At 42.6% G+C, this 24,281-nt stretch overlaps 1 protein-coding gene across 1 annotated transcript in view; it reads right to left on the bottom strand.

Moving 5' to 3' along the window:
• Window positions 1-24,281, bottom strand: part of LOC135219041 (uracil-DNA glycosylase-like) — a 41,419-nt gene that overhangs the window by 11,519 nt on the left and 5,619 nt on the right. The window contains 2 exon segments of the mRNA XM_064255473.1: window positions 4,630-4,718; window positions 15,268-15,461. Of these exon segments, the coding sequence (XP_064111543.1) occupies window positions 4,630-4,718; window positions 15,268-15,461 (283 nt within the window).

Below are 24,281 nucleotides of genomic sequence, written 5' to 3'. Positions count from 1 at the left end.
ATATATGTTCACAGTCACTTTATTTTCCAACTCTTCTTTCCACCTCTCTGTGTCCCATATTCTGGCTTTGTCCTTTATTTCTGTTCTGGACATTCCTTCTAATTTTCTTAAATTTATTTTAACTTCATGCATGTACTTTTCCACAGTTTTCCACCATTTTCTTTTCCTTTTCTTGCATATCTGTAATTATTTTCTTCAGTATCTCTTTCCGTCCATTTAAAGTATTATTTACATAGCTTATCTTCCCATTCATAATTCTACTTTTCATTGAAGAAGCTCCTATCTCCCCCTTAATGTGGCTACTACTGTACTTCTAACATGCCCCTAATATTTTCCTATATACCCCATTCTCTATTCTTTGTAATTTTTCTATTTCTGCGTCTGTTAGATTAACCACATTGGTTCCGTATAAGATTGATGGTAGAGCTATGTTTTTCCAGAATGTTTTCCCTATTAGAACTTTGTTGCAGCTTTTTTCTATTACGGAGTAGGTTTAGGTTGGCTAACTTCTGTGCTTTATTCACATTTCTTTTTCTGTAGCTTAAACAGATTTCTAGAGTCATTTATCTTTATTCCTAAATATGTAATGTTCTCCCTCACCTTTATGTTCTCTATCTCTTCTGGTTTATCTTTCATGTTGAAAATAATGATGCTGCTTTTCTCTTTATTTATTTCTAGCCCACATTTGTTCCCTATATTCTATTAAAATCTTTATGTTTATTCTTGCTTCTTCTATATTACTTGCTAGAACTAATCCATCGTCGGCGAAGAAAAGTGTCCCTATCTTTACTAGTTCATTTTCAAATCCTGTCCCTTCCTCCTCCATTTTCTTAGTTATTAAATATGTCATTAGTTTGAAAAGTGAAGTAGAGCCTGTGCAACCTTGCCTAATCCCACTTGTAATTCCCATTTCCTGTTCTACTCCCTCCCCTAGGTCTATTATTGTGCTATCCCCTTCATATATGTTAACTACTGCCTCTATGATTTTTGGATGTATTTTGAACTGTTTCATAACTTCAATCATGACTTCTCGTTTTACCGAGTCAAATGCTTTACTGTAATCGATAGCTATTACTATTAATGGTTTTCTATTTCCTGTAGCTCTCTTCTACACCATATTGTAGTGTAAGAATGTTATCTTCTATCCTACTCCCTCCTGTAAATCCTGCTTTGCATTCGTGATCTTGTTCTTCAGTCTGAGGTGTGCTTCTATTTCGTCTTTTATCAGCATCATGAATACTTTGTATGATATATTTAATAAAGCTATAGGCCTTAAATCCTTAGCCCTTGGTTTCCTTTTCTTTTCTATCATTTTTGTTCTAGATTTCTTCCAAGATTCAGGCTTTTCTTTGATTTCTAGTTCTTTGTTGTAACACCTAACTAGTACTTCTATACATGTTTTTGCTCTTCATTAAAGCTTTGTAAAGCTCTGGTTTTGTTTTATTCCCATCTGGGCCTGCAGCTTTTTTAGCTTTGAGCTTACTTAGACAAGCTATGACTTTTTCCTTGGTTATCACAGGCTCTTGCATTGGGATTATCTTCCTTTTGCATTCCATCACTAGGTCCATGTGTTCTCTTAGTACTTCTGGGAATCTATAGTCCCAATTCCTTATGATATTCATCTTCTGCTGCCAATTCATTTTCATATTCCATCCTTTTGTCTCTTCGTTCCAGATTTCCTTCCTTTATATTATTTTCGTGTTTGCTGTAAATGGTTCTCCAATAATTCACTAATTCTTCCTTTGTTTCAGCCTCATTTAGCTTGCTTCCCTGTTCATTATATAAGTGTATAGTTTCTTTTTTGGCTTTTTGCTTATTTCTTAACTTACCAATATTTTCCCAGAGCTCTTTGTTTTTGTTTCTTTTTATTTCTTCTGTTATTTTCTTTTCATATATTGTTATCTTTTCTCTTATTAATATCTGCACTTCTTTTTTCTTTTGCATATATTTCTTCTCTAGACTTTCTTTTACGACATTATCTCTCTCATTCCTTTTCTTCCTATTCAGCTCCTTCCTTTCCTTAATACCTTTTCTTATTTCTTCACTGAACCAGGGTTGCTCTTCTACTTTCTCCTCTACTAGCAACTTTCTCCTGTATGTTCTCATTAGCTTGTCTTCTGCTACTTCTTTTATTGATAGGTCCATATCTGTGATTCTGTCAATGTCTTTATCTATTAGGATCTCTTCTAATTTTTTAATAAAGTCATTTAGGTTGTCTTCATCTGTTTTGAAGTATTTTACTTCCCCCCATTTACCCTTGTTGAGATTCTTGTTCTGTCCCTTTGAATGTTAAGTGAATGGTAATTAGGTTATGGTCTGAGATATCAAATTCCTTTTTGTCTTCATCAATTACCATCTCCTCAAAATTTTTGTATAACTTCTCATTGACTAAAGCAAAAATCTATTACGCTTTTTCATCTGCATTCTCTCCCATGTGTATACTCCAGTGCATCTGTCTTCTGCGTTAAGTAGTATTAGCCTATGTTCATTCATCCATTCTAATATTATTTCCCCGTTTCTGTCTGTATTCTGGTGGCCTAAGAAACCTATATGGCCATTGAAATCTCCTAAAATCAGTAATGATTCTTGGTCGTTTATGTTTTTCATTATGTTTTCGCATTCTAGTTTTTAATTGCTTTATCTCTTATTTTTATCCTCCTCTGTATTTCCTACTGATAGGTATAACAATAAAATATGGATAGTATTATTGTATATTTTGCATTTAGCATATAGTAGGTCTTTGCTAATAGTCTCCACCTTGTTTAACTCTGTGCTATCACTGTCTCTATATAGCATCATTAACCCTCCCCCTTTTTTGTCTTTCATCTCCCTCATATTTTCTATTTTATTTATACCTTTACTTAATGCTAACTGTCTAGTTTCTGGTGGGTTTCAGTTAAACAACAAATATCTTATTTTCATTGTCTAAAAAACTTTCTATTTCTACTATCTTTTGTCTAGTTAAACACTGTATATTTATCATATATATTTTGAACTGTATTTCAACTTTTTTTGATTTTGGCTCCTTGGTTAATGTATTATTTTCATCTCCGTTTATTACATTTCTCCTATTGCCCCATCCAGACTCTGAAAATTTTCATTTCTGATTAGTTTACCCTTTCTGATGTACCATCCCTGTTCCCCCCCTTTCTTTCTTGTCTTTGAGTTCCTGTCTCAATATCTTATCCTGTTCTCTTTCTCTGAAGGTTATTGGTCTGGTGCTATGAATATTCTGTTGTATCCTACCTCTTGTTTCCCCTTGAGAATCTTGGCTTTCCCTATTACTGCCCATTTCTCCCTTTCACTTTTCATCTTAACTAAAATAGGTCTTGGCCTAGGTTCTCTGTCTCTATCCTGGTTCCCTGTAGTACTATTATTGGGTGCCTGCATCCTATCATTTCTTCCTAATCTACTTACTTCTACTATTTCAATGTCCCTTAGCCCTAGTTCCTCTTTGAACAGCTTGCTACAGTTTCTGTGTCATTTCTAAGGCACCTAGTTTCATTATTTCCCTCTAAGCATTCCTTGATGTTGTAAATAACAAGATTTTTTATTATTTTTACGTTTTTCTTTCTCCCATAATTCCTTTTCACCTCTTCTCTAATCACTGGGTTAAAATCCTCACTTCTTACTCTCTGTTCAGTGTCTAAGCCTCTTTTTCACTTCCTTTAGCTCCTCACTGAGTTTCATTATAACCTCTTCTAGGGCACTCATCTTGAGCACGAAAGTATCCCTCAGTGTCTTCATCTTCCTGTTCTCAGTTTTCATATTCTTATAAGCTCCATTGCATCTTCCACAAAACCAGTTGAGGCTTTTTTTATTTTTTCTGTACTAGTTTTATATTCTTCCTTACTTACTTTTACGCAGCCGTTGTGAAACCAGCTGTCACAATAATCACAAGCGATGCCATACTGATTCTTTGTTACCTGCTTCTCGCAGATCGCACAATCGTCCGGCAGAGTTTCTTCTTCCGAACCAGAGGTAATGTCTTCCTTGGGATTCTCATCCTTATGCCTATTAGTGATCCTTTCTTTAACCATTTTTGGAAATTACCTACGACCCTGTAACCACTTTCGAAACACTTAAACACTCTTAAAACACTATCCTATCTCAAGCCATGTGCACGACAGTCCACCACAATCTGGTAGAGGCACAGAGTGTTGGTCAACAATTTTTTTAGCATGTACAACATGGGCCTTAGATTCCAAGTGCTCAGGACAAGTGATTTCTCTCTCATCTTCATGACAGAACTTTTCATCGTGACACAAAGACACAAGTTCATGCCTCAAATGTCCCAGTGAAACAGTTCACTTTTACTTGGCATTAGGCAAGTTCCTGAAATGTGTGATTGACATAAAAAAATAAAGCAGCCAATAAGTTATAGACACACCTGCAAAATGAAGTACTTCATCAAAACCACTATATACCATCAGTTACTTCATCACTGCAGTCTCCCACCATCTACATTAGCAGCTAAAGATATAGGAAAAATTAGAGCAAGGTATCTATGTGCAACTAAAAGACCTTGATGACCATAAAATAAGAAAATAATGAGGTTACTTGACATTATGAGATCTACAGTACATAAATTTTATGATAATAACTATGAGTATACATATAATCACATACCCTGCTTTGCCCAGCCAATCAGATGACCATGCGATGGACGGGTAAATCCTGGGATGTCATCCTCTAATTCTTTATACATGTTTAGCAAACTGGAAAAAAGTTATGAAAATTCAAATGGTTGCTCTAATTCTGAGAATGATGAAAAACAATAAAATTAAAATTAAAAGAAACATAACACTTTAAGCAAAGTTCCATCTACCTCTTATTTTTCCTGCCTTATCACCTAGTAGTATCCTAGCCATCTCAAATATACCACTCTTGAACATCTAAAACTTATCTGTTTCTAATTCTTTTATACCTGTAATCTTCTCTGTCGGTAATCCTCATGAGCTATCATATTCATATGTTATATTCTAATTTTGTCTTTCCTCAGATTTACTTGTCCACATTCATAGAGTCTTTCCTCAAGAACAGATCCAACCCTGTAGCCAAATTTTTTTTATTAAAACAATTAATAATAAACTATACTTCAAACAAGTCTCCTTAAAATCAGAGGTATTATCTTGACCCTGAGTGTACACCAACCTCTCTTCTTTGCATTATTTTTATTTTGAATAAACAATCTAACAAACACTTTTTGGAAAAATGCCTTTTCTCAACATAATTTGTCAAATAAAACAATATAGTATAGCATGGCTTGATTTCATGTTGATCCTATTGAAAGAGTTCATCACATATCTGAAATTGTGTATGTTTCCAAAACGAAATAAAAATTTTTTTTATTCCATACCACACCATTACTTTTACAAAGCATAACTGTGCATCAATGCAGTTCCCAGACATGTCTTCCACCAACGAAAGAAAAGTGCTGATAGGTTAATCCCAATGCACAGGTTGCCAGTAGTCTATGGTAATTAAAGGGATCACTCCATGCATACTGTTGTCTATTTGAGGCACACAGTAGAGAACAGGATCAGGAGGCAGGAACTTTGTAATAGTAAAGGGTTTGTATTGACAAATATTATAGCTTCTTAAAAATCAAACTTTTTTCACATGAATAGCAACTAAACCAAGAGAGAGAACCTCAAGCAATTAAGCAGCTCTAATCATCTGCAGATGGTTACACGAGAAATTAACATCAGAACGCAAGGGAAAAGAACGGATTTTTCTAAAGGCAAAATTTCCTCCTGAAGACATGTGATCCCAAGGAAAGAAAATTTGCCTTGTGCATTTTCATAGAAAAAATTATAGTTCAGGTGCTAGTTAAAGGTTAGACAAAACCGTATGATTTTATATGTAATGTCATAATGAGTAGGAGACAACAGATTCTAGTAAAAAAAATTCTTGGGCAAAATAACAGCTACAAGTTATCCTGAGAAACACATGCAGACATAATGATACTTATAATCAAACTATTGAAAGTGAGGCAATAGCCTGGGGATCCAAATGAAAATTGAACAATCAAGGAAGGAACCTATAGTACCATAAATCCCTCACAACATGGAATACCTACTCCCCATAACAGTCTGGTTAAACCATCTAATTATAATACTGTAGCTCCATCCTGAAAGAAGCGTAGAACCTAGAATATGTATGTCTGGAAAGAACACATGAGATAATGATTCACAGAGTTAAACTGAGTTGAGTTTTAACAGCTAAGAAACAAATAGAACTGGAGGTTAATATTAGCTTTAAAAGGGATCCTATTTGCCTGTAGCAAGTTCAAGACAACTGTTTTAAGGCAGTGACTGCACTGATCTTGAACAATCAGAACGGAGCTGAAGCATCCCCTAAAGGAGCAGCATCACGGAGTAATAACATTGCTTCTATACAAAATAATGCTGGAGGGTCAGAGGGGTAAGGAAACAAAAATTCACCAACAGCTTATGACCAGGTGACACAAGGTTGCTGGCAGGGGGCCAGACTGATAACAGAGCCAAAAATAGTACCAAATGCTGGATAACAAAAATAAAACAAAAAAAATGATCCAGAGCACAGAAAAAGCAATGCTGGAGTAGGCAAAACTCAGTGATGACCCTAAAAATCAGGTAGAGGAATCAGGAAGATCCCTAAAGATAAACCTCTCCTCATAATTCTTTGAGTGAAAGAGAATCTGAAGAGTGACTGGAGCACGAAACCAGAGCTGCGGGACGAAGCAGGGCAGCTGATGGCTGATGGATACAGGAAGCTGATATATTAAGGAGAGGGGCTGAAGCCCATTGAGCCACAGGAGACACGAGAATTAACTGAACCCACAGAACAGTGGAGTCAAGTGAGCTGCATGGAGTAAGGGGAGTTTTTGCCAGAGGCAAATTTTTGCAGCTATATTCCAGGAAAGCTGTCATACCCAGGAAAATTTCATTACCCAAGAAATGTTACAAAAAGCATACAGCTGGAGACCGGAGAGCTATTATGTCTGTGAGAGTGATTGGACCCATAAGCCAGGAGAGCCATCTCTCCCAGTAGAGTGGCAATGACCAGGAGCACTGCTGTAGCAAGAGGAGCAGCTACAGCCAGGGTGCTGCTATCAAGTGACAGGCTAGAGATAGGAGTCTATAAATATGAGATAAGTAGCTGGAGACTCGACGGTCAGAAGAGGAGTCTGACTGGATACAAGTGAGTTAAAGAGTAGACAGAAACATGACCTCTGCAGAAATGACTAGTACCAACAGCACAACTGGATCCTGGTGAGCTGTAGGAGCAGGTAGAGGTTTTAAATCCAGGTGCATGCATGCTTAGTACAGTGGAACCTCTGTTTTCTACATAATCCGTTCCAGAACCTCCCACGAAATCTAAAATATACAAAAACCGAAACAATAATTCTCATAAGAAATCATGTAAATACAATTAATGCATTCCAGACCCCCAAAAATATTAACAAAAAATACATTTTATAAGGAATAAACACAGTTTTACATACAGAAAACAATGTAAAATAAATATTAATGACTAATGAAATGAATAAATGAACATTTAACATTACTCTTATCTTTATGGAAAAGACTTGTTAGCATATGGAAGAGAGAGAAGAGGGGACAGGAAGGAGAGGTTACCTCCCTCCAGAAGGACTTCAGGTATCAAGGACCTATTGGGGATACTTCTCTTAGTCTTTTACTAGCACTATCTGAAATTACTTCCCCTCTTCGTTTTTTCACTAGCACCACAACCAGCTTGAGAGTTACTGAACCCGGCACACAACAAAACTGTCCACAGACATTTGTTTCTATCATTTCTTTAAAAATTGCTCAAGTTAAACACGGCATTGTCATCAAACATGTTGGAGACATATTGCAACTTCTTTGTTGGGACGATAATTTTCCACAAAAGTTTTCACATCATTCTACTTTGCAAACACGTCCTTAATCCCTAAGTAGGCACATTATGCCCATTTGTTTTCTGAATTTTTCAAACCAGCCTCTGCTGGCCTTAAATTCACTAACAGCAGCAATTGTTGCATGCATTTTCTCACTGAGATCGGCATGCAACTTCCTCCATATAGCGTTTCTCATCTTTTTTACAGAAGAGCTAGCACTTGGAACTTTCTTTGGCTCTATGATGGCTTACTTAGCAGTTGCTATCTAATAAAAAGTCACAAAAAGCACAAAAACAATGAACACAAAAGCAGAATGGGTCACGAAAGAAGATGGGATGCTTTGTTTGGGCGCTTGACTGGGCCCCAGATGGAGCATTTCCAAGTGTATGAAAACCGAGGAAATGTACGATAACGGACAAAATTTTGTAAAACAAAAAAATTACAAAAACCAAAATGTATGAAAAGAGGCATACGAAAAATGACAAATTTTCTAAGACAATTTGTATTTTTCATAGCTACAAACCTGAGGTCTTAACAATAGGATATCCCTAGTGTTGTGGTTGGCTGTCAAGGGAGTTGGTGCTTGGATCCAGCCCAGACAGGTTAGTTGGTGTTTCAGGCTGTTTGGCTGCTGGTTCTTCTGTTAACTTAAATGAGGAAGGTGCTTTAGATAAGCCTGCACACCCTTCTCGTGATTGGTCTCCGTTGCCGGAGCAGGAGGAGGAAGACATGCAAGAGTTTTTGCCTTCCTTTACAAAAGTTGTCGATCTCATTTGTGGATTCAACAATTTGGAGAGTAGGACTCGGGCTCGGTCGTCTTACAATACTTCCTGCTTGGAAACCTTGCTGGGAGCTATGCAGGATCCCAAGTCATCGTTTCAAATTCCCTTGTCAGGGCACGTCCACTCGGTCTTGTATAAGGTTAATGCCTCTGTTTCCGATCGGGACGGTTCGCTTCGCTCTAGGGGCTCTGCCAAGCTGCTACCCACTCCTCTCACAAGGCATAGGAAGTACTATGCTACAAACTCTGCATATTTGATGTCGCGTCATCTTAACCCAGACGTCATTTGTCTGAAGCAGAGATTGACTTTAGAGCAGGCGAGGTCGGTGGCTCCGTCCTTGTCTCCACAGGATGCCTCAGCATTGGAGTCTACGGCAGCCTCCATATTGCAGACAGTTTCATGGCTGGACTTCTGGTCACAGGTCATTACCAAGATAGCTTCTGACAGGTACCCAGAGGGGTTGGTGAGTGCTTCCTCTCTTGCCAGTTTGTTGCAGTCAGGAGGCAAGGCATTTTCGTATCTGGCTCACCTCAGTGTTAATTTATGGGCTAACCTTCTACTGATGAGAAGAGATGGAAAGATCAGTTGACCCTGTGTCTTTGCTGGCATTGAGGAATGGAGATCTTCTGGAATCACAATTTCTGTTCCCTCGGACTGAGCTGGAGGATGTGATAGACCAGCACCAGGCTGACGCCAAGGGCAGATTAGTGCACCAGGCTGTGTCTAAGTCAGAGTCTTGTCCTCGGAGATGTCCGGCTCCTCCTCCTCCCCCTGCCCAGCAGCAGTCATGAAGGTTGTCGCCTGGTAGGCCGTCAAGGAGTTCGGTTTCGGCAGGGCCTCCCCATTCGTCCCAGCCTAGGTCAGAGGACCAACGTCCCTTTCACTCCCATTCCTTTAAGCCGAGAAGGGGCCCAAGGGGCAGAGGTAAAGGGGATCGTCAGTGGGTTAGGCGCCTCTCCCTCTCCTGTGCCATGGGTGGGGGGTGCCTAGCGGGCCATTGGGCCAAGTGGCAGAGTCATGGGGTGGAGAAGTGGGTGGTAGATATCCTTCAGGTAGGGTATCTACTGCCATTCGACTTCTCTCCTCCTCTTTTGGACAAATTGCTGCTCAGGAGGGTGTATCCTCCAGATTCTCTGAAGTTCTTGGCTCTCCAGGAGGAAGTGCAAAAGATGCTGGACAAGGATGCGATAGAGGAAGTGGTGCGTCCGTCTCTGGGGTTTTACAGTCACATCTTCTTGGTGCCCAAGGTGTCAGGAGGTTGGAGACCTGTGATCGACTTATCCACCTTGAATCACTTCATCAGGAAGACAAGGTTCAAGATGGAGACCCACCTTTAGTGTTGGCAGCTGTGAGGGAAGGCGACTTCATGCTGTCGAAAGACTTGAGGGACACATACTTCCAGATCCCTATTCATCCAACGTCCAGGAAGTTCCTTCACTTCTCTCTCGGAGACAAGGTCTTCAAGTTCAAAGTCCTGTGCTTCGGGCTGACCACAGCCCCTCAAGTGTTCACAAAGGTCTTCTCTCTCATCTCAAGTTGGGCCCATGCTCAGGGGATCCATTTGCTGAAGTACCTCGACAATTGGTTGGTCCTGGTAAGTTCCAGGGAGAAGCTGCTGCGGGACAGAGATCATCTGCTTCAGTTTTGTCTGGAACTGGGCATTGCAGTCAACCAGGAAAAGTCAAACCTTGTACCCAGTCAAAGGATTCTCTACTTGGGCATGGTCATCGATACAGCAGTTGGAAGGCTTTTTCCGTCAGATCAGAGGTTGGAGAAGTTGTGAGAGGCGGTGCTATGGAGGAGTAATAATGGTAGCTTATATTTGACACATCTCCGAGGGTTGCGTGAGAGAGAGGAGAGGGGAGGGAGAGGGAGAGGAGAAGAAGGAGAGAGAGAGAGAAGGAGGAGGAGAGGAGAGCTGAGAGAGAGAGAGAGAGAGAGAGAGAGAGAGCGAGAGAGAGAGAGAGAGAGAGAGAGAGAGAGAGAGAGAGAGAGAGAGAGAGAGAGGTTTAATGGCAGTTGTAAGCGTGTGTCTGTTTTGGCGCTCGCCATGTATATTGGTGGCAAGCGTTGGTTATGAGCGTTGAGAAAAGTGAGTGAGTCTGAGAGGAAAGCCGGTGCTGGTTAGTGTTGGTAGAAGTATTATTATTGGTGGTCAGTTATTTTGTGGTTCTTGAAGCTGTTGGTTAAATTATTGTTGGTATTCTATGTTTGAAGGTTGTTGTGCCTGTGTTGTTCAATTTGTTGTGCTTGTGAGTTTGTTGTGTTGTAGACGAGTTGTTGGAGTTGTGAGTTGTTGTGGTTCCTTGGTGTTGTAGGGGGTGTGTTCACTTGTTTGTGCAGTGGTCTTTTGTTGTATAGTTATTGAATTGTTGTGTGCTGTTGTCCTTGGTTGTTTGTGTATTGTGTTACGACGGCTAGCCTAGCCTAGCTATATATCCACAGACAGTGGAGCAGCACCTCACTGAGTCTGAGGTGAGTACATGTGTTTGTGTTTTAAGTTTTTTGTTTTTTAGCTTGTGTAATCCCGCCACATTATTTTTTGGCACCCAACGTGGGGCTGCTGGTGTGGCAGCTGCAGGACATGGTGTGGTGGGTTGTATGATTTGTGAAGAAAGTGAGTATGGAAGGTTTGACTGAAGTGGAGAGGGTGAAGGAGGAGTTAAGGTTGGAGAGAGAAGTGAGAGGACGATTGGAAGTAGAGAATGAGAGGGTAAAGGTAGATTGTGAGGAGCTAAAGAATGAGTTAGAGGAAATGAGAGGAATGCTAAGGAGTGCGAAAGTGGAAATGAAAGAAGAGGTGAAAGGAGCAGAAGAGAGAATGGTTGAGAAAATGGACGAAAAATTTGGAGTAATGATGAATGCAGTGCAGATGATGAAGGGATTCATGGGAGAGGGAGCAGTAGGAGGTAGGCCTACCGGGTCTTGATGGGGTAAGAGCAATCAAGAGAGTGAAAGAACAAGTGGATGAGAGTACGAGTGACAAAGGGGATTTGGTTATGATAAGTAAGGGAAAGAAGGGGAAGTCACAGGATAAGGATAAACCTGAGGACACGAATAAGAAGGGGGCCGAGGAAAAGAAGAGTACTAAGGGAAAGAAGGCTAGTAAGGATGACAGACAGGATGAGACTAGGACTGGATACGTTGCGGAAAGGGCTGAGAGTGATTTAGATAGCGGTTAGTGGAAAGAAGGGTAAGAAGAGCATAATCAAGAGCATGGATGTTAGTATGGAAGTTGATTTGTTGTATTCTGGCAAGGTTAAGAGGGATGAGAATGGAAGTAGCGAGAGTGAGAGTGAGCAGGAAGTACGAAAGGCTGTGTATATGAAAAAGGTACCCCGATGTGCACAATACGAGGAATATGGTAGTAGGGACATAGGGGACTTTTTTAAGGAATATGAGAAGTATTTTGTGGCTAAGTATGGGGATAACAAGAGAGTCTGGGCAAGAAGAGTTGGGTCGCTTTTTTGACTGGATTTTGTTGAGTATGTATGGGGTAATGATGAGTGTAGGGAATGTGCCTTATGAGAGTGTGAATGCCAGGATTGTGGAATAGGCGAAGAGGATAAAGAGTAGCATTAGATACAGGAGAAAACATGATTTTGATGAGGCAAGAATGAATGTTGGTGAGTCATTGTCAATGTGTGTGCAGGTTGGAAACATTAGCTAGGAAAAAGTTTGGGGACGAAGGGATAAATGAGTGTAAAGAGTTAGTGAGGAAGTTGTTGGCGACTGTGCCTGAGAGTGTATGAGTTTATAAATCTGAAACGTAAGGAGAAAATGAGATGGACGAATGAAAGGTTAACATGGAACGATATTTTAGAGATAGTTGGGGATTACGAGCTAGATAGGTGTATGAAAGAGAGTAGAAGTGTTAGCATCAGGACTGATGTAAGAGGGTATGCCTGAGTTTAAGATATAGGGAGGCAATTCTAGAAGGGCCGAGGCCAATGGCAGGGCAAGTGGTTGACAGGAGTGTGAGAGCAAGTAACGTAATTGTAATAAACCCTAAGAAAGATCGGAGTCCAAGCGTTGCAAGAGTAGGATTAGTTTGTCGTGAAGAAGAGCAGCAGTGTTACAGATGTGGAAAGCCAGGACACAAGAAGAATGAGTGTCGGTGGGCGTTGGGAGCGTGTCTCAGGTGTGGACAAATAAGTCATGTGGTGAGTGAGTGTAAGAAAGATAGGGATATTAAGTGTTACAGGTGTGGGCAGGTAGGGCATATAGTGAGTGGATGTCGGGGTACCCGTGTGACCAAGGTTTGTGGTAATTGTGGAAAGAATGGGCATTATGCTAGGATGTGTAAAGAACTGTGTGTGAAGTGTGCTGAATGTGGAATGGAAGGTCATGTGGCGAGTGTGTGTAGGCAAAAGAGGATGAGTCAGGCTGGGAATTTGGGAAACTAGTGTTAGGGATTCAGAGTTGGGTGGGTCCTCTAGTGTGCGACAGCATGTTCGGGAGAATGCAATGAGTGAATGAGCCGAGTGTCAGTGAACAAATGGGTCTGGGAGATTGACAGATAGTGTTGGTTGAGTATGGAAGAAAGCGGAAGAGTGTAGAGACAAGAAGTGGAAGGAAGAAGCAGGAACAGCAAGGTAAGTGTTAGTGGTAGGGTGCAAATGGTTAATAGAGCATGTAATACTGGGTTTGAGTAAACAGGGATAAGTGAGACCTCAGTGAGAAGGAAACTGAGTAGTAACGAGGTAGTTGATAGGATGGATAAGTCTTTGCAAGAGTTTGACAGAAGTATGGATGAGCTGAGTGGTTTCATAGCAGGAATAGGAGAGATGTTGGGACCAGAGCTAGATGTCAATGAAGTAATGAATGAAATTTGGGAGGATAGTAGTGAGGGAGATAATGGGAGTTTGAATGAAAGTGGTTCAGAAGAAGTGAATGGCGATGTAACTTAGAGAATGTATGAGGGTCCTCAAACAAGATCCAGGGGGCCTACATCCGAGCATCCTTGGGTGTTGCGAAAGGCGATTTAGTGTGGATGCTGCGAGTGTAAGGAGACTTTGTCAAATGTACTGGAGGAGGTAATACAGAGGAGTGATAATGGTAGCTCATATTTGACGTCTCCAAGAGAGAGAGAGAGAGAGAGAGAGAGAGAGAGAGAGAGAGAGAGAGAGAGAGAGAGAGAGAGAGAGAGAGAGAGAGAGAGAGAGAGAGAGAGGAATAAATGGGAGTAGTTTAATGGCGGTTGTAAGCGTGTCTGTTGTGGCACTCGCCGTGTATATGTGTGGCAACCGTTGGTTACGAGCGTCGTGAGAAGTGAGCGAGTCTGAGAGGAGAGCCAGTGCTGGTTAGAGAGTTTTGGTAGCAGTATTATTGGTGGTCTGTTATTTTGTGGTTCTTGAAGATGTTGGTTAAATTATTGTTGGTGTTGTATGTTTGAAGGTTGTTGTGCCCATGTTGTTCAATTTGTTGTGCTTGTGAGTTTGCTGTGTTGTAGATGAGTTGTTGGAGTTGTGAGTTATTGAGTGTTGTTGTTATGGTTCCTTGGTGTTGTAGGGGGTGTGTTGACTTGTCAGGTTATTGTTTTTTTGGTATGGATAGTGATTGTTTGTGCAGTGGTCTTTTGTTGTATAGTTATTGAATTGTTGTGTGGTTGTTGTCCTTGTTCAGTTGTTTGTGTATTGTGTTACGACGGCTAGCCTAGCCTAGCTATATATCCAGCGGACAGCGGCGCAGCTCCTCACCCTGAGTCTGAGGTGAGTACATGTGTTTGTGTTTTAAGCTTTTTTGTTTTTTAGCATGTGTAATCCCGCCACAGCGTGCGACTTCTTGTAGGAACCACATCAGTCAGCAGGTTCTTCTGGGAGTTTTGTCTTCCCTGGAGAAGCTGATCCCTCATGGGCGTCTTCATCATCAGTCTCTGCAATGGAGGCAGGGGAATTCTGGTCTCTGGCAAGGGACTCACCCCTGTTAAAAGTTCCTCTGTCTCTGGAAGTGAAAGAAGACCTTCACTGGGGGGTTGGAAAACCGAAATCTTTTGAAGGGTGTTCCTCTGCATTCTCTCCCACTGGACTTCCTTCTGTTTTCAAGACGCCTCCCTTGCAGGTTGGGGGGCTCATTTAGGTGGCCTCATTGCCTCAGGCATTTGGAGTTTGAAGGACAAACAGCAGCAAATCAATGTCTTGGAGTTGAAGGCAGCCTTTCTAGGTCTGAAGGAGTTTTGTGAGAAAGTAGAGGGTCATTCTGTCATTCTCATGTCAGGCAACACCACAGTGGTCACCAATGTGAACAAATAGGGAGGCCTGGTTTCACGGCAACTTCACGCCTTGACTGTCGAGGTTCACCAGTGGGCAGTGGTTTCCCCTCATTGTGATGATCGCATATTTTTCCCCCATCCCCTGTACCTTATCAGCAACACCCTTAGGGCTCACAAAAATCAACAAGATTATCAGGTTTTCCAAATTAAGACCTGGGCTTCAATTTGATAAAAAAGCATTGTCTGACTGATTTAGGGTACCTGGTCACTTAATAGGCAAACTGGGTGGATGGATAATCATAAAATAATCACTCACTAAAAGATTAAGAAAGCCAGTTTAAAAGATTGTATCTAAATACAGTATAATACACAAATATTAAATTGCATTTTACCTTGGTGGAGGAGCAATGCCCTTCTGAACACTGAAGCATAAGCCATGTGCTTGTTTAACTCCATGATATGGATCTTGACCAAGAATTACGACTTTGATGTCCTCAAGATCTGTATGGTGGGTCCATGAAAATACCTGATCAGCTGGGGGGTACACTGTGGCTTGATTTCTTTTGTTATCCAAAAACTTGCTTAGCTAGAAAAATTCAATATAGGATCAGCAAAAGAATGTATTTCTTTATAGCCAAAATAAATTTTTCCATACAATCCCATTTAACATAATTATCCAGAGTTCATATCACTAAATAGTAAGGACACTTTCATCTTTAGCTTAACAGACAAATGAAGGATGACAGTAGTTTTGTGCATACATTCATGGGAGGAATAAAGGAGCCATAAAGTGGATGAGTATTTCCTTTCCCCCCGAGTTTTTTTTGGAGTTATTGAGGAGACTGTGTCTCAAAACGCGGGGCTTATGGCCTAAAATTATCATGGTGCCCCGACCCCAGGAGAAGAAAATGAAGAGGAATTTACTGATTTTCCAGATGATTCAATCAAATTATGAAATTTTAAATTGGTGCAACTGAATGCTGAAACATGGCTGTGTCGTGCAGCATAAAATTTAAGTGAAGCTCTAGTAGGCAAACCAACCAGGCACAAGATGACCCTAATGGACCAATTCGACTATTAAGTCCGAGTGGTGTCCCTAAATGTGTCCCTAAATGACTGTTTACAGAGTGGTCTTTCCCTCAACCTTGATTTAGTGGAAATTTTATTGAGATTTAGGAGGAAGGCCGGTTAACTGCTGATATCATGAAGGCTTTCCTTCAAATAAAAGTGGGGAGGGAGGACAATGATGGTTACAGGTTTTTTGTTGAAGGAAAAAGACTGTCAAACATGACAAATTTTTAATCAATTAGTATTTTTCATTGCTAACAAACCTAAGGTCTTAACAATGGGATAATCTTCTAGTGCCAGCTGGAAACCAGTTAAAAACAATCGAAGACTGTAATGCAAGGAATCTGTGGCATCTAGCAACAATGCATATACAAGGTAAAGACTGGTCATCAACCACATCTGCATCCTATGTCGCACTTAGTCTTTCTTCCATCCAAGGATTTGAGAGGGGTGGCTAGAGGTGGGCAATCAACGTTAAGACCTCAGGTTTGTTAGCCATGAAAAATACAAATTTATGAAGAAAATTCAATCATTTGCCGACATCATAAAACAAACCAGAAGCATATATCAGTTATAGTTTGGACGTATCGATTTTTACAAAGAAACTCTTCTGCAAGAGCCCACTTTTCTCTCCACGGCATAAGTCACATACTGGTTAGCGCTATAGGAATCCCTGTAAGCGCGAGAGGGTTAAAAATTTATAGCTTACAGCTATGCATGAACACTCCTACAACTGTTTACTCTTACCAAGGTGAAAACTAATCAAGTTATCCCTGTATTAAGGCATGCAGATTTTCTTTCATATTCGTATTCAAGCCTTACTTTTTTCTTTTAATGTGTACACAGTAGATAGGGGTAACATTGGTATATTCACAAGAAGTACAGGGAAACAGTTAAGTACTATACCTAAATATTTAAATATGCATTGAAAAAAGGGATTTTGACGTAGAAAAATCTATTTCTGGGCGAGGAATGATATTTTGCTGTGTTTACATTGGTGTTTACAAAGCCTTCATTACCTTATATAGCAGAGAAATGGAAACTGTCACAGCAAATGGAGATTTCGAAGCAGTTACAGTGGTACCTCGAAAGCTAATACGAAAAATTTTACGGCTCTACATACGAAAATTGCTCAAGATATGAAAGGTTGTTGCTGTAAAGCCCAAGATTCGCCCGGATCACCGATAACAATTTTGAAACTCACGTGCCCCCAACTGAGTACTCACCATCATCCTCCCGCTCTCCCATTGGTTCCTGATACTAGTCACTGCCATGAGATTCTTCTCTCCTATTGGTCAGGCATCCCTCCCATCATGCATCTACTACGTAGCGACGTGCTTCAGCCACTCGGTAGCAGCATTGTTATCGTACGTATGCAGTATTCGTTCGTTCTAACGATTTCGTTTATTAACGTAAATTCTTTAGTGATTTCATTGTACGTAGTATACTTTATCGTGTTGTGTGAGAACTTTACTCCATACGTATACGTACTACATAACATAATTACGTACAATATATACGTAGCCATGGGTCCCAAGAAACTTGAAATTCACGGAAAGAAGAGGATGCTCTCTTTGGAAACGAAGATGGATATTATCAGGAAGTATGAAGCTGGTATGCGATTTGAGGTGTGATCGCCAAGGAATACGACAGAAATCCGTCGACAATAGGCACCATCCTTAAGCAGAAGGATGCCATCAAAGCAGTCTACAACCTTCCAAGGGCGTCACTATTTGTCCAGCAAGAGGACCCATGTGCACGGCGAGATGGAAAAAGGCTTCTTCTTGTCTGGATATAAGACAAAGAAATCGCTGGTGATACGATAACCGAGACGGCAATCTCCCACAAGGCCAGCGTTCAAGAGGAGTTCTCTAGCAGCGCCGAGGAGGAGGAGGACGACCCTATGACAATGGCAAAAATTAAGGATGTTCTAGCTGCTTTTCATAAAGTGCAATCATTTGTAGAAAAAAAGACACCCCGAAAAGGCTTACACAGGTCGTATGCTTGCGCAGTTCGATGACGTTTGCCTGAGTCGTTTCAGGAACATTGTGAAAAGTAGGCAGAAGCAATCTTCCTTGGATAGTTATTTTTTAAAGAGGCCTTTAGTACTAGCAGGAGTAAGCAAAAAGGAAGAACCAAGTGATACTAAAAAGCAGAAAGTTGAAAGTGGCGAAGAAGTTGAAATTTGTTAGAAAAAAAAAAAAAGTGTTAAGTATCAAAAAAGTAAAAAAAAAAGAAAAAAAAAAAAAATGTTAAGTATAAAAAAGTAAAAAAAAAATGTAAAAATCAAAAAAAGAACACAAAAATATTTTAATTTTAGTTTTTTGTAAAGTTAATTGTTTTACAATTTTGTTAATGTGTTTCGTAAAGTTAAGTGTACTTACGTATCTGCCGTTTGTTCTCCTCCTCAGTTGCCACTTTTGGAGATAGCCTCACTCGAAAGGTAAGCTTCACATTTTACTACATACGTACAGTATTTCTTGTATACCATGTACACTAATACACTTGATTTACAGGTTATATTAGCAGTACGTATTAAGTTAGGTATTGAATGGTTCAAATTGTTGTAGTATTTCATTGTTTATAGGTCAATTTAGCTTTTTCTGGGTTTGACCTGTGTCGGCCGGTGAAATGGTCCCATAGCACGCATTTCTAGTATAAATAGATTCTAAGAGAAAAAAGCTAAAAAGGAAGCTAAGTTACTACCCTCAGCTCAATCACCAAAGGGCGTCGGTATAAGCACTGGGTGGGGTGAGTGGAGGCCACTATCACAGGACTTCTGCCAATTAGAAGATTCCTTTCAAAGTCCCTCACAAGGCAAGAGCTCTTACAAGGACTACTACATCTACATTCCGCTCACTACTACTACCACCACCCACCCCCGGATCTTCATTCCTGTAATTAGCGCATTGCTTTCCGCACGTGTCTCTCGCTGCTCTCCTTTGTGTAGTTTTGTCGAAGCCATGTCTGCTGCAGAGCTCCCACTTCTTCATCCAAGTTGAGTATTCCATTTTACGTTTTGGATAGTTTTTTAGCCCTTTTTGTCACCTTAGTTCTCGTGAACCAGGGTGACGCTATCTTCATCCGCCATACTTGGGTACATCATCAGACACGTGCGTTCTTTCCCTTTGTTTGGTTATGATTAAATTTACTTCATGGTTAAGTTTTAACTGTTTTTACCGCTTTTTTGTATTACCGTGCATTTTCATAGCTCTGTCATATCTGGAGTTCCGATTTATACGTTATCTATTTATACGAACCTAGCTCTCACTCGCTCCTGACATCCTCTGGGGTCGCTAGTTTATTGTTTATTTCGCCTTTTCTAGCCTTTGGCTTTGTCTTCAGTTCCTCAGGAGCGTGTTCGTTCCCCTTCGTATGTATTCTTTATTATGTCTTATTATATGTGTATAGTGTATTTGGACTTCCAGTTAGCCTATTGTACGCTAACATTGTAGAGAGGGCGATTCCTCTCTCTCTCTCCCTCTCTCTCTCACGTTTTTTATGCATGCATGCTCTATTGTTTTTTCGATGTTAGCCAGCTATGCACTCGATTTTTTTGCACATTTATGATATTCATATCACTGTGAGGTTGGAAGTTTTGCTCTCCTTCCCTGGCTTACCCGACCAGACCTAGGCTAGGTTTTGGAAGAAAGGGCAGGTGTCCCTACCCCTTTACCCCTTAGGCCCTCCATTATTGCCCCCTGCCTGTGCTACGGTGCTCGCTGGAGACGATCCAGGATTGAGAGGCCCTCTCTTGTCATGTTTGTTGGGCCTAACTACCTGACCAGATCGAAAATTTCGATTTTGAAGGGTTTTGTTGGGTTCCTTTCGTCCACGTCATGACGTCCTTGGAGGCCTAACTAGCCTACCTAACCGGATCCGTACCGATCTCGGAGGGTTAGGCTAGGTCCCTGCTGGGTATATCCTTTTCCCCTTATTGTTCCTCTTTGCAATTCTTCCAATAATTCCTCATCATTTTATTATGCTTATTATGTTTGTTTTGTTGTGTATTGCCTTGGCCTTGCCTCCTTTAGGGTGCCAGTTGGCCTACCGTCTTCTGCTCCCTGAAGTAGTAGGCTAGCACAGCTCCTGTAAGGTGGTGACCACTGATCGGTTGCTGTGGCCAGGCGTTCACGACTAGTCCACTCCCCTAAGACGCCCCCCTCCCGCCCCCCCAGCACCGGTCCTGTCCAGCGCTGCCTATCTAGCTCACGGTGCAAGTAATCCTACCAATGAACGACCACTAGAGTATCTATCTGTCCCGAGGGGGGGGGGGGGGGGGCAGGGGGGAGGGGGGGGGGGGGGGGGGGGATTGGTTGGAGGGGAGTGGTTGTAATCTCCTTATTTATGTCTCCAGGCCCGTACGTCCCGCTGTCAGGTGGGGTCTACCATCACACCAGCCAGTAGGCTATGCACTGGATTGTACGTTTTATTGCTCCGCGCTCAGTTGTTCTTTTCTCCCTGTTGTCTCTCCTCCTCCCCACTCACATGGGGCAGATTTGGGCTCAGTTGTGTTTCTAGTCACCTTAGAATTGCTTCTCTCCCTCCCGATGCAATCAGGTTCAGGCCTAGGTCTTACCTTTTCCCTTGTTCCGCTCATATCAGCCCGGTCTCTGCCGGTGTTACTGTTATGATAACGGGATTATTAGACTCCGGAGTGGGCCAAGCCTTTAAGGGATTACACCAGATTTATTAGATGTTATTCATATGTATATAGTATATCTCCGGATAGGGTTCCGAATTAGTGTGGTCTACCACCACACTCGCCAGGTCAAAAATACCGGAGTTTATCGTACCGTTGTTTCCGTCGCTCAGTTTTCCGTGTTCCTTGCTATCCCTGTTCCCCATTTCGGTGGGGACAGTAAGGGGCCCAGATATGCGACTACATTAATTGTTGCTTTTCTGATTCGGTACGGTCAGACTCAGGCTTAGGTCTTACCTTATCCTCCCTGTTCTGCTCGTATCAGGCCCCATACACTGGTTATAGCTTTACCATCCCAAAGACGGACTCCAAAGCAGGCAGAGACACCTACATATAATAATCATTTGACTTTTCAACTTACAGATAGGTTTGCTGCCAGGTAGGTAGGAGGTTGCTCAGCCACCCTGATCAAGCCGTACGGGTATGTGGTCTGCAGGTCCCATGCTAACTGCGCCATCCCGCTAGATGACTACCTGGTCTGGCACCCGGACCCCTGCACGGTGTGTTATGAGATGGTTGGCATCATCTCAGACGAGTCTGTAAGTAACGTTCTCACCTCGTCGTTTCCGTGAAATTTCTGATATACATCAGCTTTATGAAATTTCTATGACACGCAATCCCCCGGACGGGATCCTAATTCAATTATTTTTTTTACAGACTAGTTTGGCTCTCCGGGCGGAGACCAAAGCGTCCCTGAAGTCCTGGGTGGGAGGATTCGGCAGGAACTCCAGGGCCGAAGAGTCTGTGCTCCCTTCTTTACCCAGGAGCTACAGCTTCGACGGCAGTTCCTGCGTCAGTGGCGGATCCAATCATCGAGGGCATCCGGCTGGAGACGCTACCCCTCCCGGAGGACCAAGAAGGCCTGTGTGACCTGGTGGTAGAGGAGGTTGTGGCCATCAGCCTCCACCACGAACCGATGGCCACCGAGGATTTGGAGGTAGGTAGGAGGTAAGTGAGGCAGGCAGTCTCCCCTTTAGCCCCACCCCTTCTTCTTCCCCTTCCTTCCCGGGCTTTTCTTCTAAGTCCGCCCCCTCTTGGGATAGATCGGCCTCGGTCATCCCTAAGGTTAAGACTTGGAAAAAGAGATCCCTTCCAAAGGGATCCAAACCTGCTCCGGCAGGTTCTGCAAAGTCGGCTTCGGCTCCCAAGCCGTCGACCTCTACTTCCAAGCCTTCCTCTTCCAAGGCTTCTCCCCCACCCAAGGGGTCGAGAGCCAAGACCTCCAGAGCTAAGCCGACGGAGTCCGGCTTTGACCAGGAGGCATTTGCAAATCTCCTGATGTTGAAGGTGAGCGAGGTAGTAGACACCAAACTTGAGTCGGTGTCCACTCGACTCGCATCAGGCCTGGAGACCTCGGGTCAGTCAATACTATCCCTGACCCAGAGGATCAGAGCCCAGGAAGAAGAATTAGTGACTGAGGGAATCCTCCAGTCCGTGGGAACCACGGCACAGACCGTGAAAGTACCGTACACATCAAAGCTGCCACCATTTGACAACAGTAACCCGTGGCGATAAGCTTTGCATGCCCCACTAACAATTGAAGGTTGCAGAACCCGGCCGGTAGAAGACTGAGTTCTTCCCGGAGGGCCTTCAGTTTCCATTCCCAGGTTACGCTAGACTAGCAGAAGATGCGCTTAGTCAGGGGTAACAAGGTCCCGAAAGAGACCGTCATCTACCCTAGGGACCAGCCCAGGCTGCATGGGTCCGCACCCTTACGGAATGGGAATGCGTCAACACAAAGTTGACGCCCCATAAAGGTTGCTTCACAATGTTTGTGACCCCCACGATGAGTTCCTTCTCCTTGCACTTCAAAAGTGGCGGAGTTGACTCTACGAGTGGCAGTAGAGGACAAACCCATACCTCTATTAAAAGAGACGGAGGCTACCTCCTTACTCTTCCCCGGAGAGTGTGCCTCCGCCCTGTTCACCGAGAAGCTACCTATAATTCTGGACCCCTTGGTCAAAGCAGAATTCGAAGCGAGATGCAGACTGAGTAGGTCGATTAACTCAGTCAGCTTGGCTGAGTTGATCTCTACGACGTTCGCCAATGAGGCTCTTTTTCGAGTCCAAAGAAGTCTCTATTACGTTTACAGGCCTTCCAGTCGGACCTGTATGACTTTATTGTGGCTGGGCAAGCCTGCAGGAAGCATGTCTTTGCGAATGCTTCCATAAGGCACGAGCCAAACAGACTTATAAAGGCTTCAATTTGGGGCGCCTACCTCTTCCCTGAGGATGCGGTTAACAGCGTCCTCAGTGAGGCGGCTAGAGCTAACCAGAACCTTCGTGTCCGTTGGGGACTTCCTTTCAAAGGAAGTTTGAGACCTCTGGACCACAATCTAAACCTAGGAAGAGGCCGAGAAAATTCCATCCTTACCAGCCCTCTCATCCTCAGACGGTTGTCGAGGCGGTCCCTGTCTCCCAGGTCGGCAAGCCTTCAACATCCAAGGCTCAGCCACAGCAGCAGTTTGTCTTGGTTCAGAGTCCTCTGCTCAGCAACCCTCAACCTCAACAATCTTGGTAGTCTCCCATCACCTTCAACGCCTCCTACGAGTCGCGAGGAGCATTTTACGGCTACAGTAGACATGCTGGGAGTAGCAGAGCCAGAGGTGCCTTCTGGCAGAGAGGTGGCTCTAGAGCAGGGGCTTTCATGGGGAGCAGAGGAAGCAAGACTGCAACCAACCAGTGAGACCCCGCAGGTGGGCGGGAGACTATATCTCTTTCGGGACCATTGGACCTTCAGTCCATGGGCCCACAGCATTATTTCGAAAGGTCTAGGGTGGAAATGGGAGAAAGGGTTTCCTCCACCAGCAGTTTTCACTAGACTCCAATGACAGACCTACTAAACTATGCCAAATATCTCCAAAAGAAGGCAATAAAGAAGGTCAAACGCCTAAAGTTTCAAGGACATCTGCTCAGTGTACCAAAGAAGGACTTGGACAAACAAAGAGTGATTCTGGACTTGTCCCATCTCAACTCATTCATTCAATGCAACAAGTTCCGCATGCTGACCGTCTCGCAGGTGCGGACCTTACTTCCCCGTGGGGCCGTCACCACCTCTATAGATCTTACAGACGCTTACTATCATGTTCCGATAGCAAGAAACTTCTCTCCGTACCTAGGCTTCAAACTAGGAAAACAAGCTTACTCATTCAGTCATGCCATTCGGGCTCACATAGCGCCCAGAATATTCACCAAACTAGGAGAGACGATAGTTTCAAGAAACTAAGAGCTCAGGGGGTAACGTTAGTAGCTTACCTAGACGACTGGCTCATTTGGGCAACCAACGACGAGGAGTGTCGCAAAGCAACAGCCAAAGTAATAGAATTCCTAGAGTATCTAGGTTCCAGATAAACAAGGAAAAATCTCAGCTCATTCCGGCGTCCCGCTTTCAATGGTTGGGAACCCAATGGGACCTAAACTCGCACAAAACTATCTCTCCCATCCAAGAAGGCCAGAGAGATAGCGAAGGCGATGAGACAGTTCCTCAAGAACAAAAAGACTTCTCGTCGTACCTAAGAGAGAATTCTAGGTTTCGCTGCAGTTTGCCTCAATAACGGACGTCCTCTTGAAAGCCAGGCCGAAGGATATCAATCGAGTCTGGCGAAAGAGAGCCAACAACAAATTCAGAGACAAGATC

This window comes from Macrobrachium nipponense, chromosome 1 (assembly GCF_015104395.2).
Source record: "Macrobrachium nipponense isolate FS-2020 chromosome 1, ASM1510439v2, whole genome shotgun sequence".
NCBI classification, from domain to species: domain Eukaryota; kingdom Metazoa; phylum Arthropoda; class Malacostraca; order Decapoda; family Palaemonidae; genus Macrobrachium; species Macrobrachium nipponense.
Note: the sequence above shows the minus strand (reverse complement) of the source record. Positions and strands in the feature narration are given on the sequence as shown.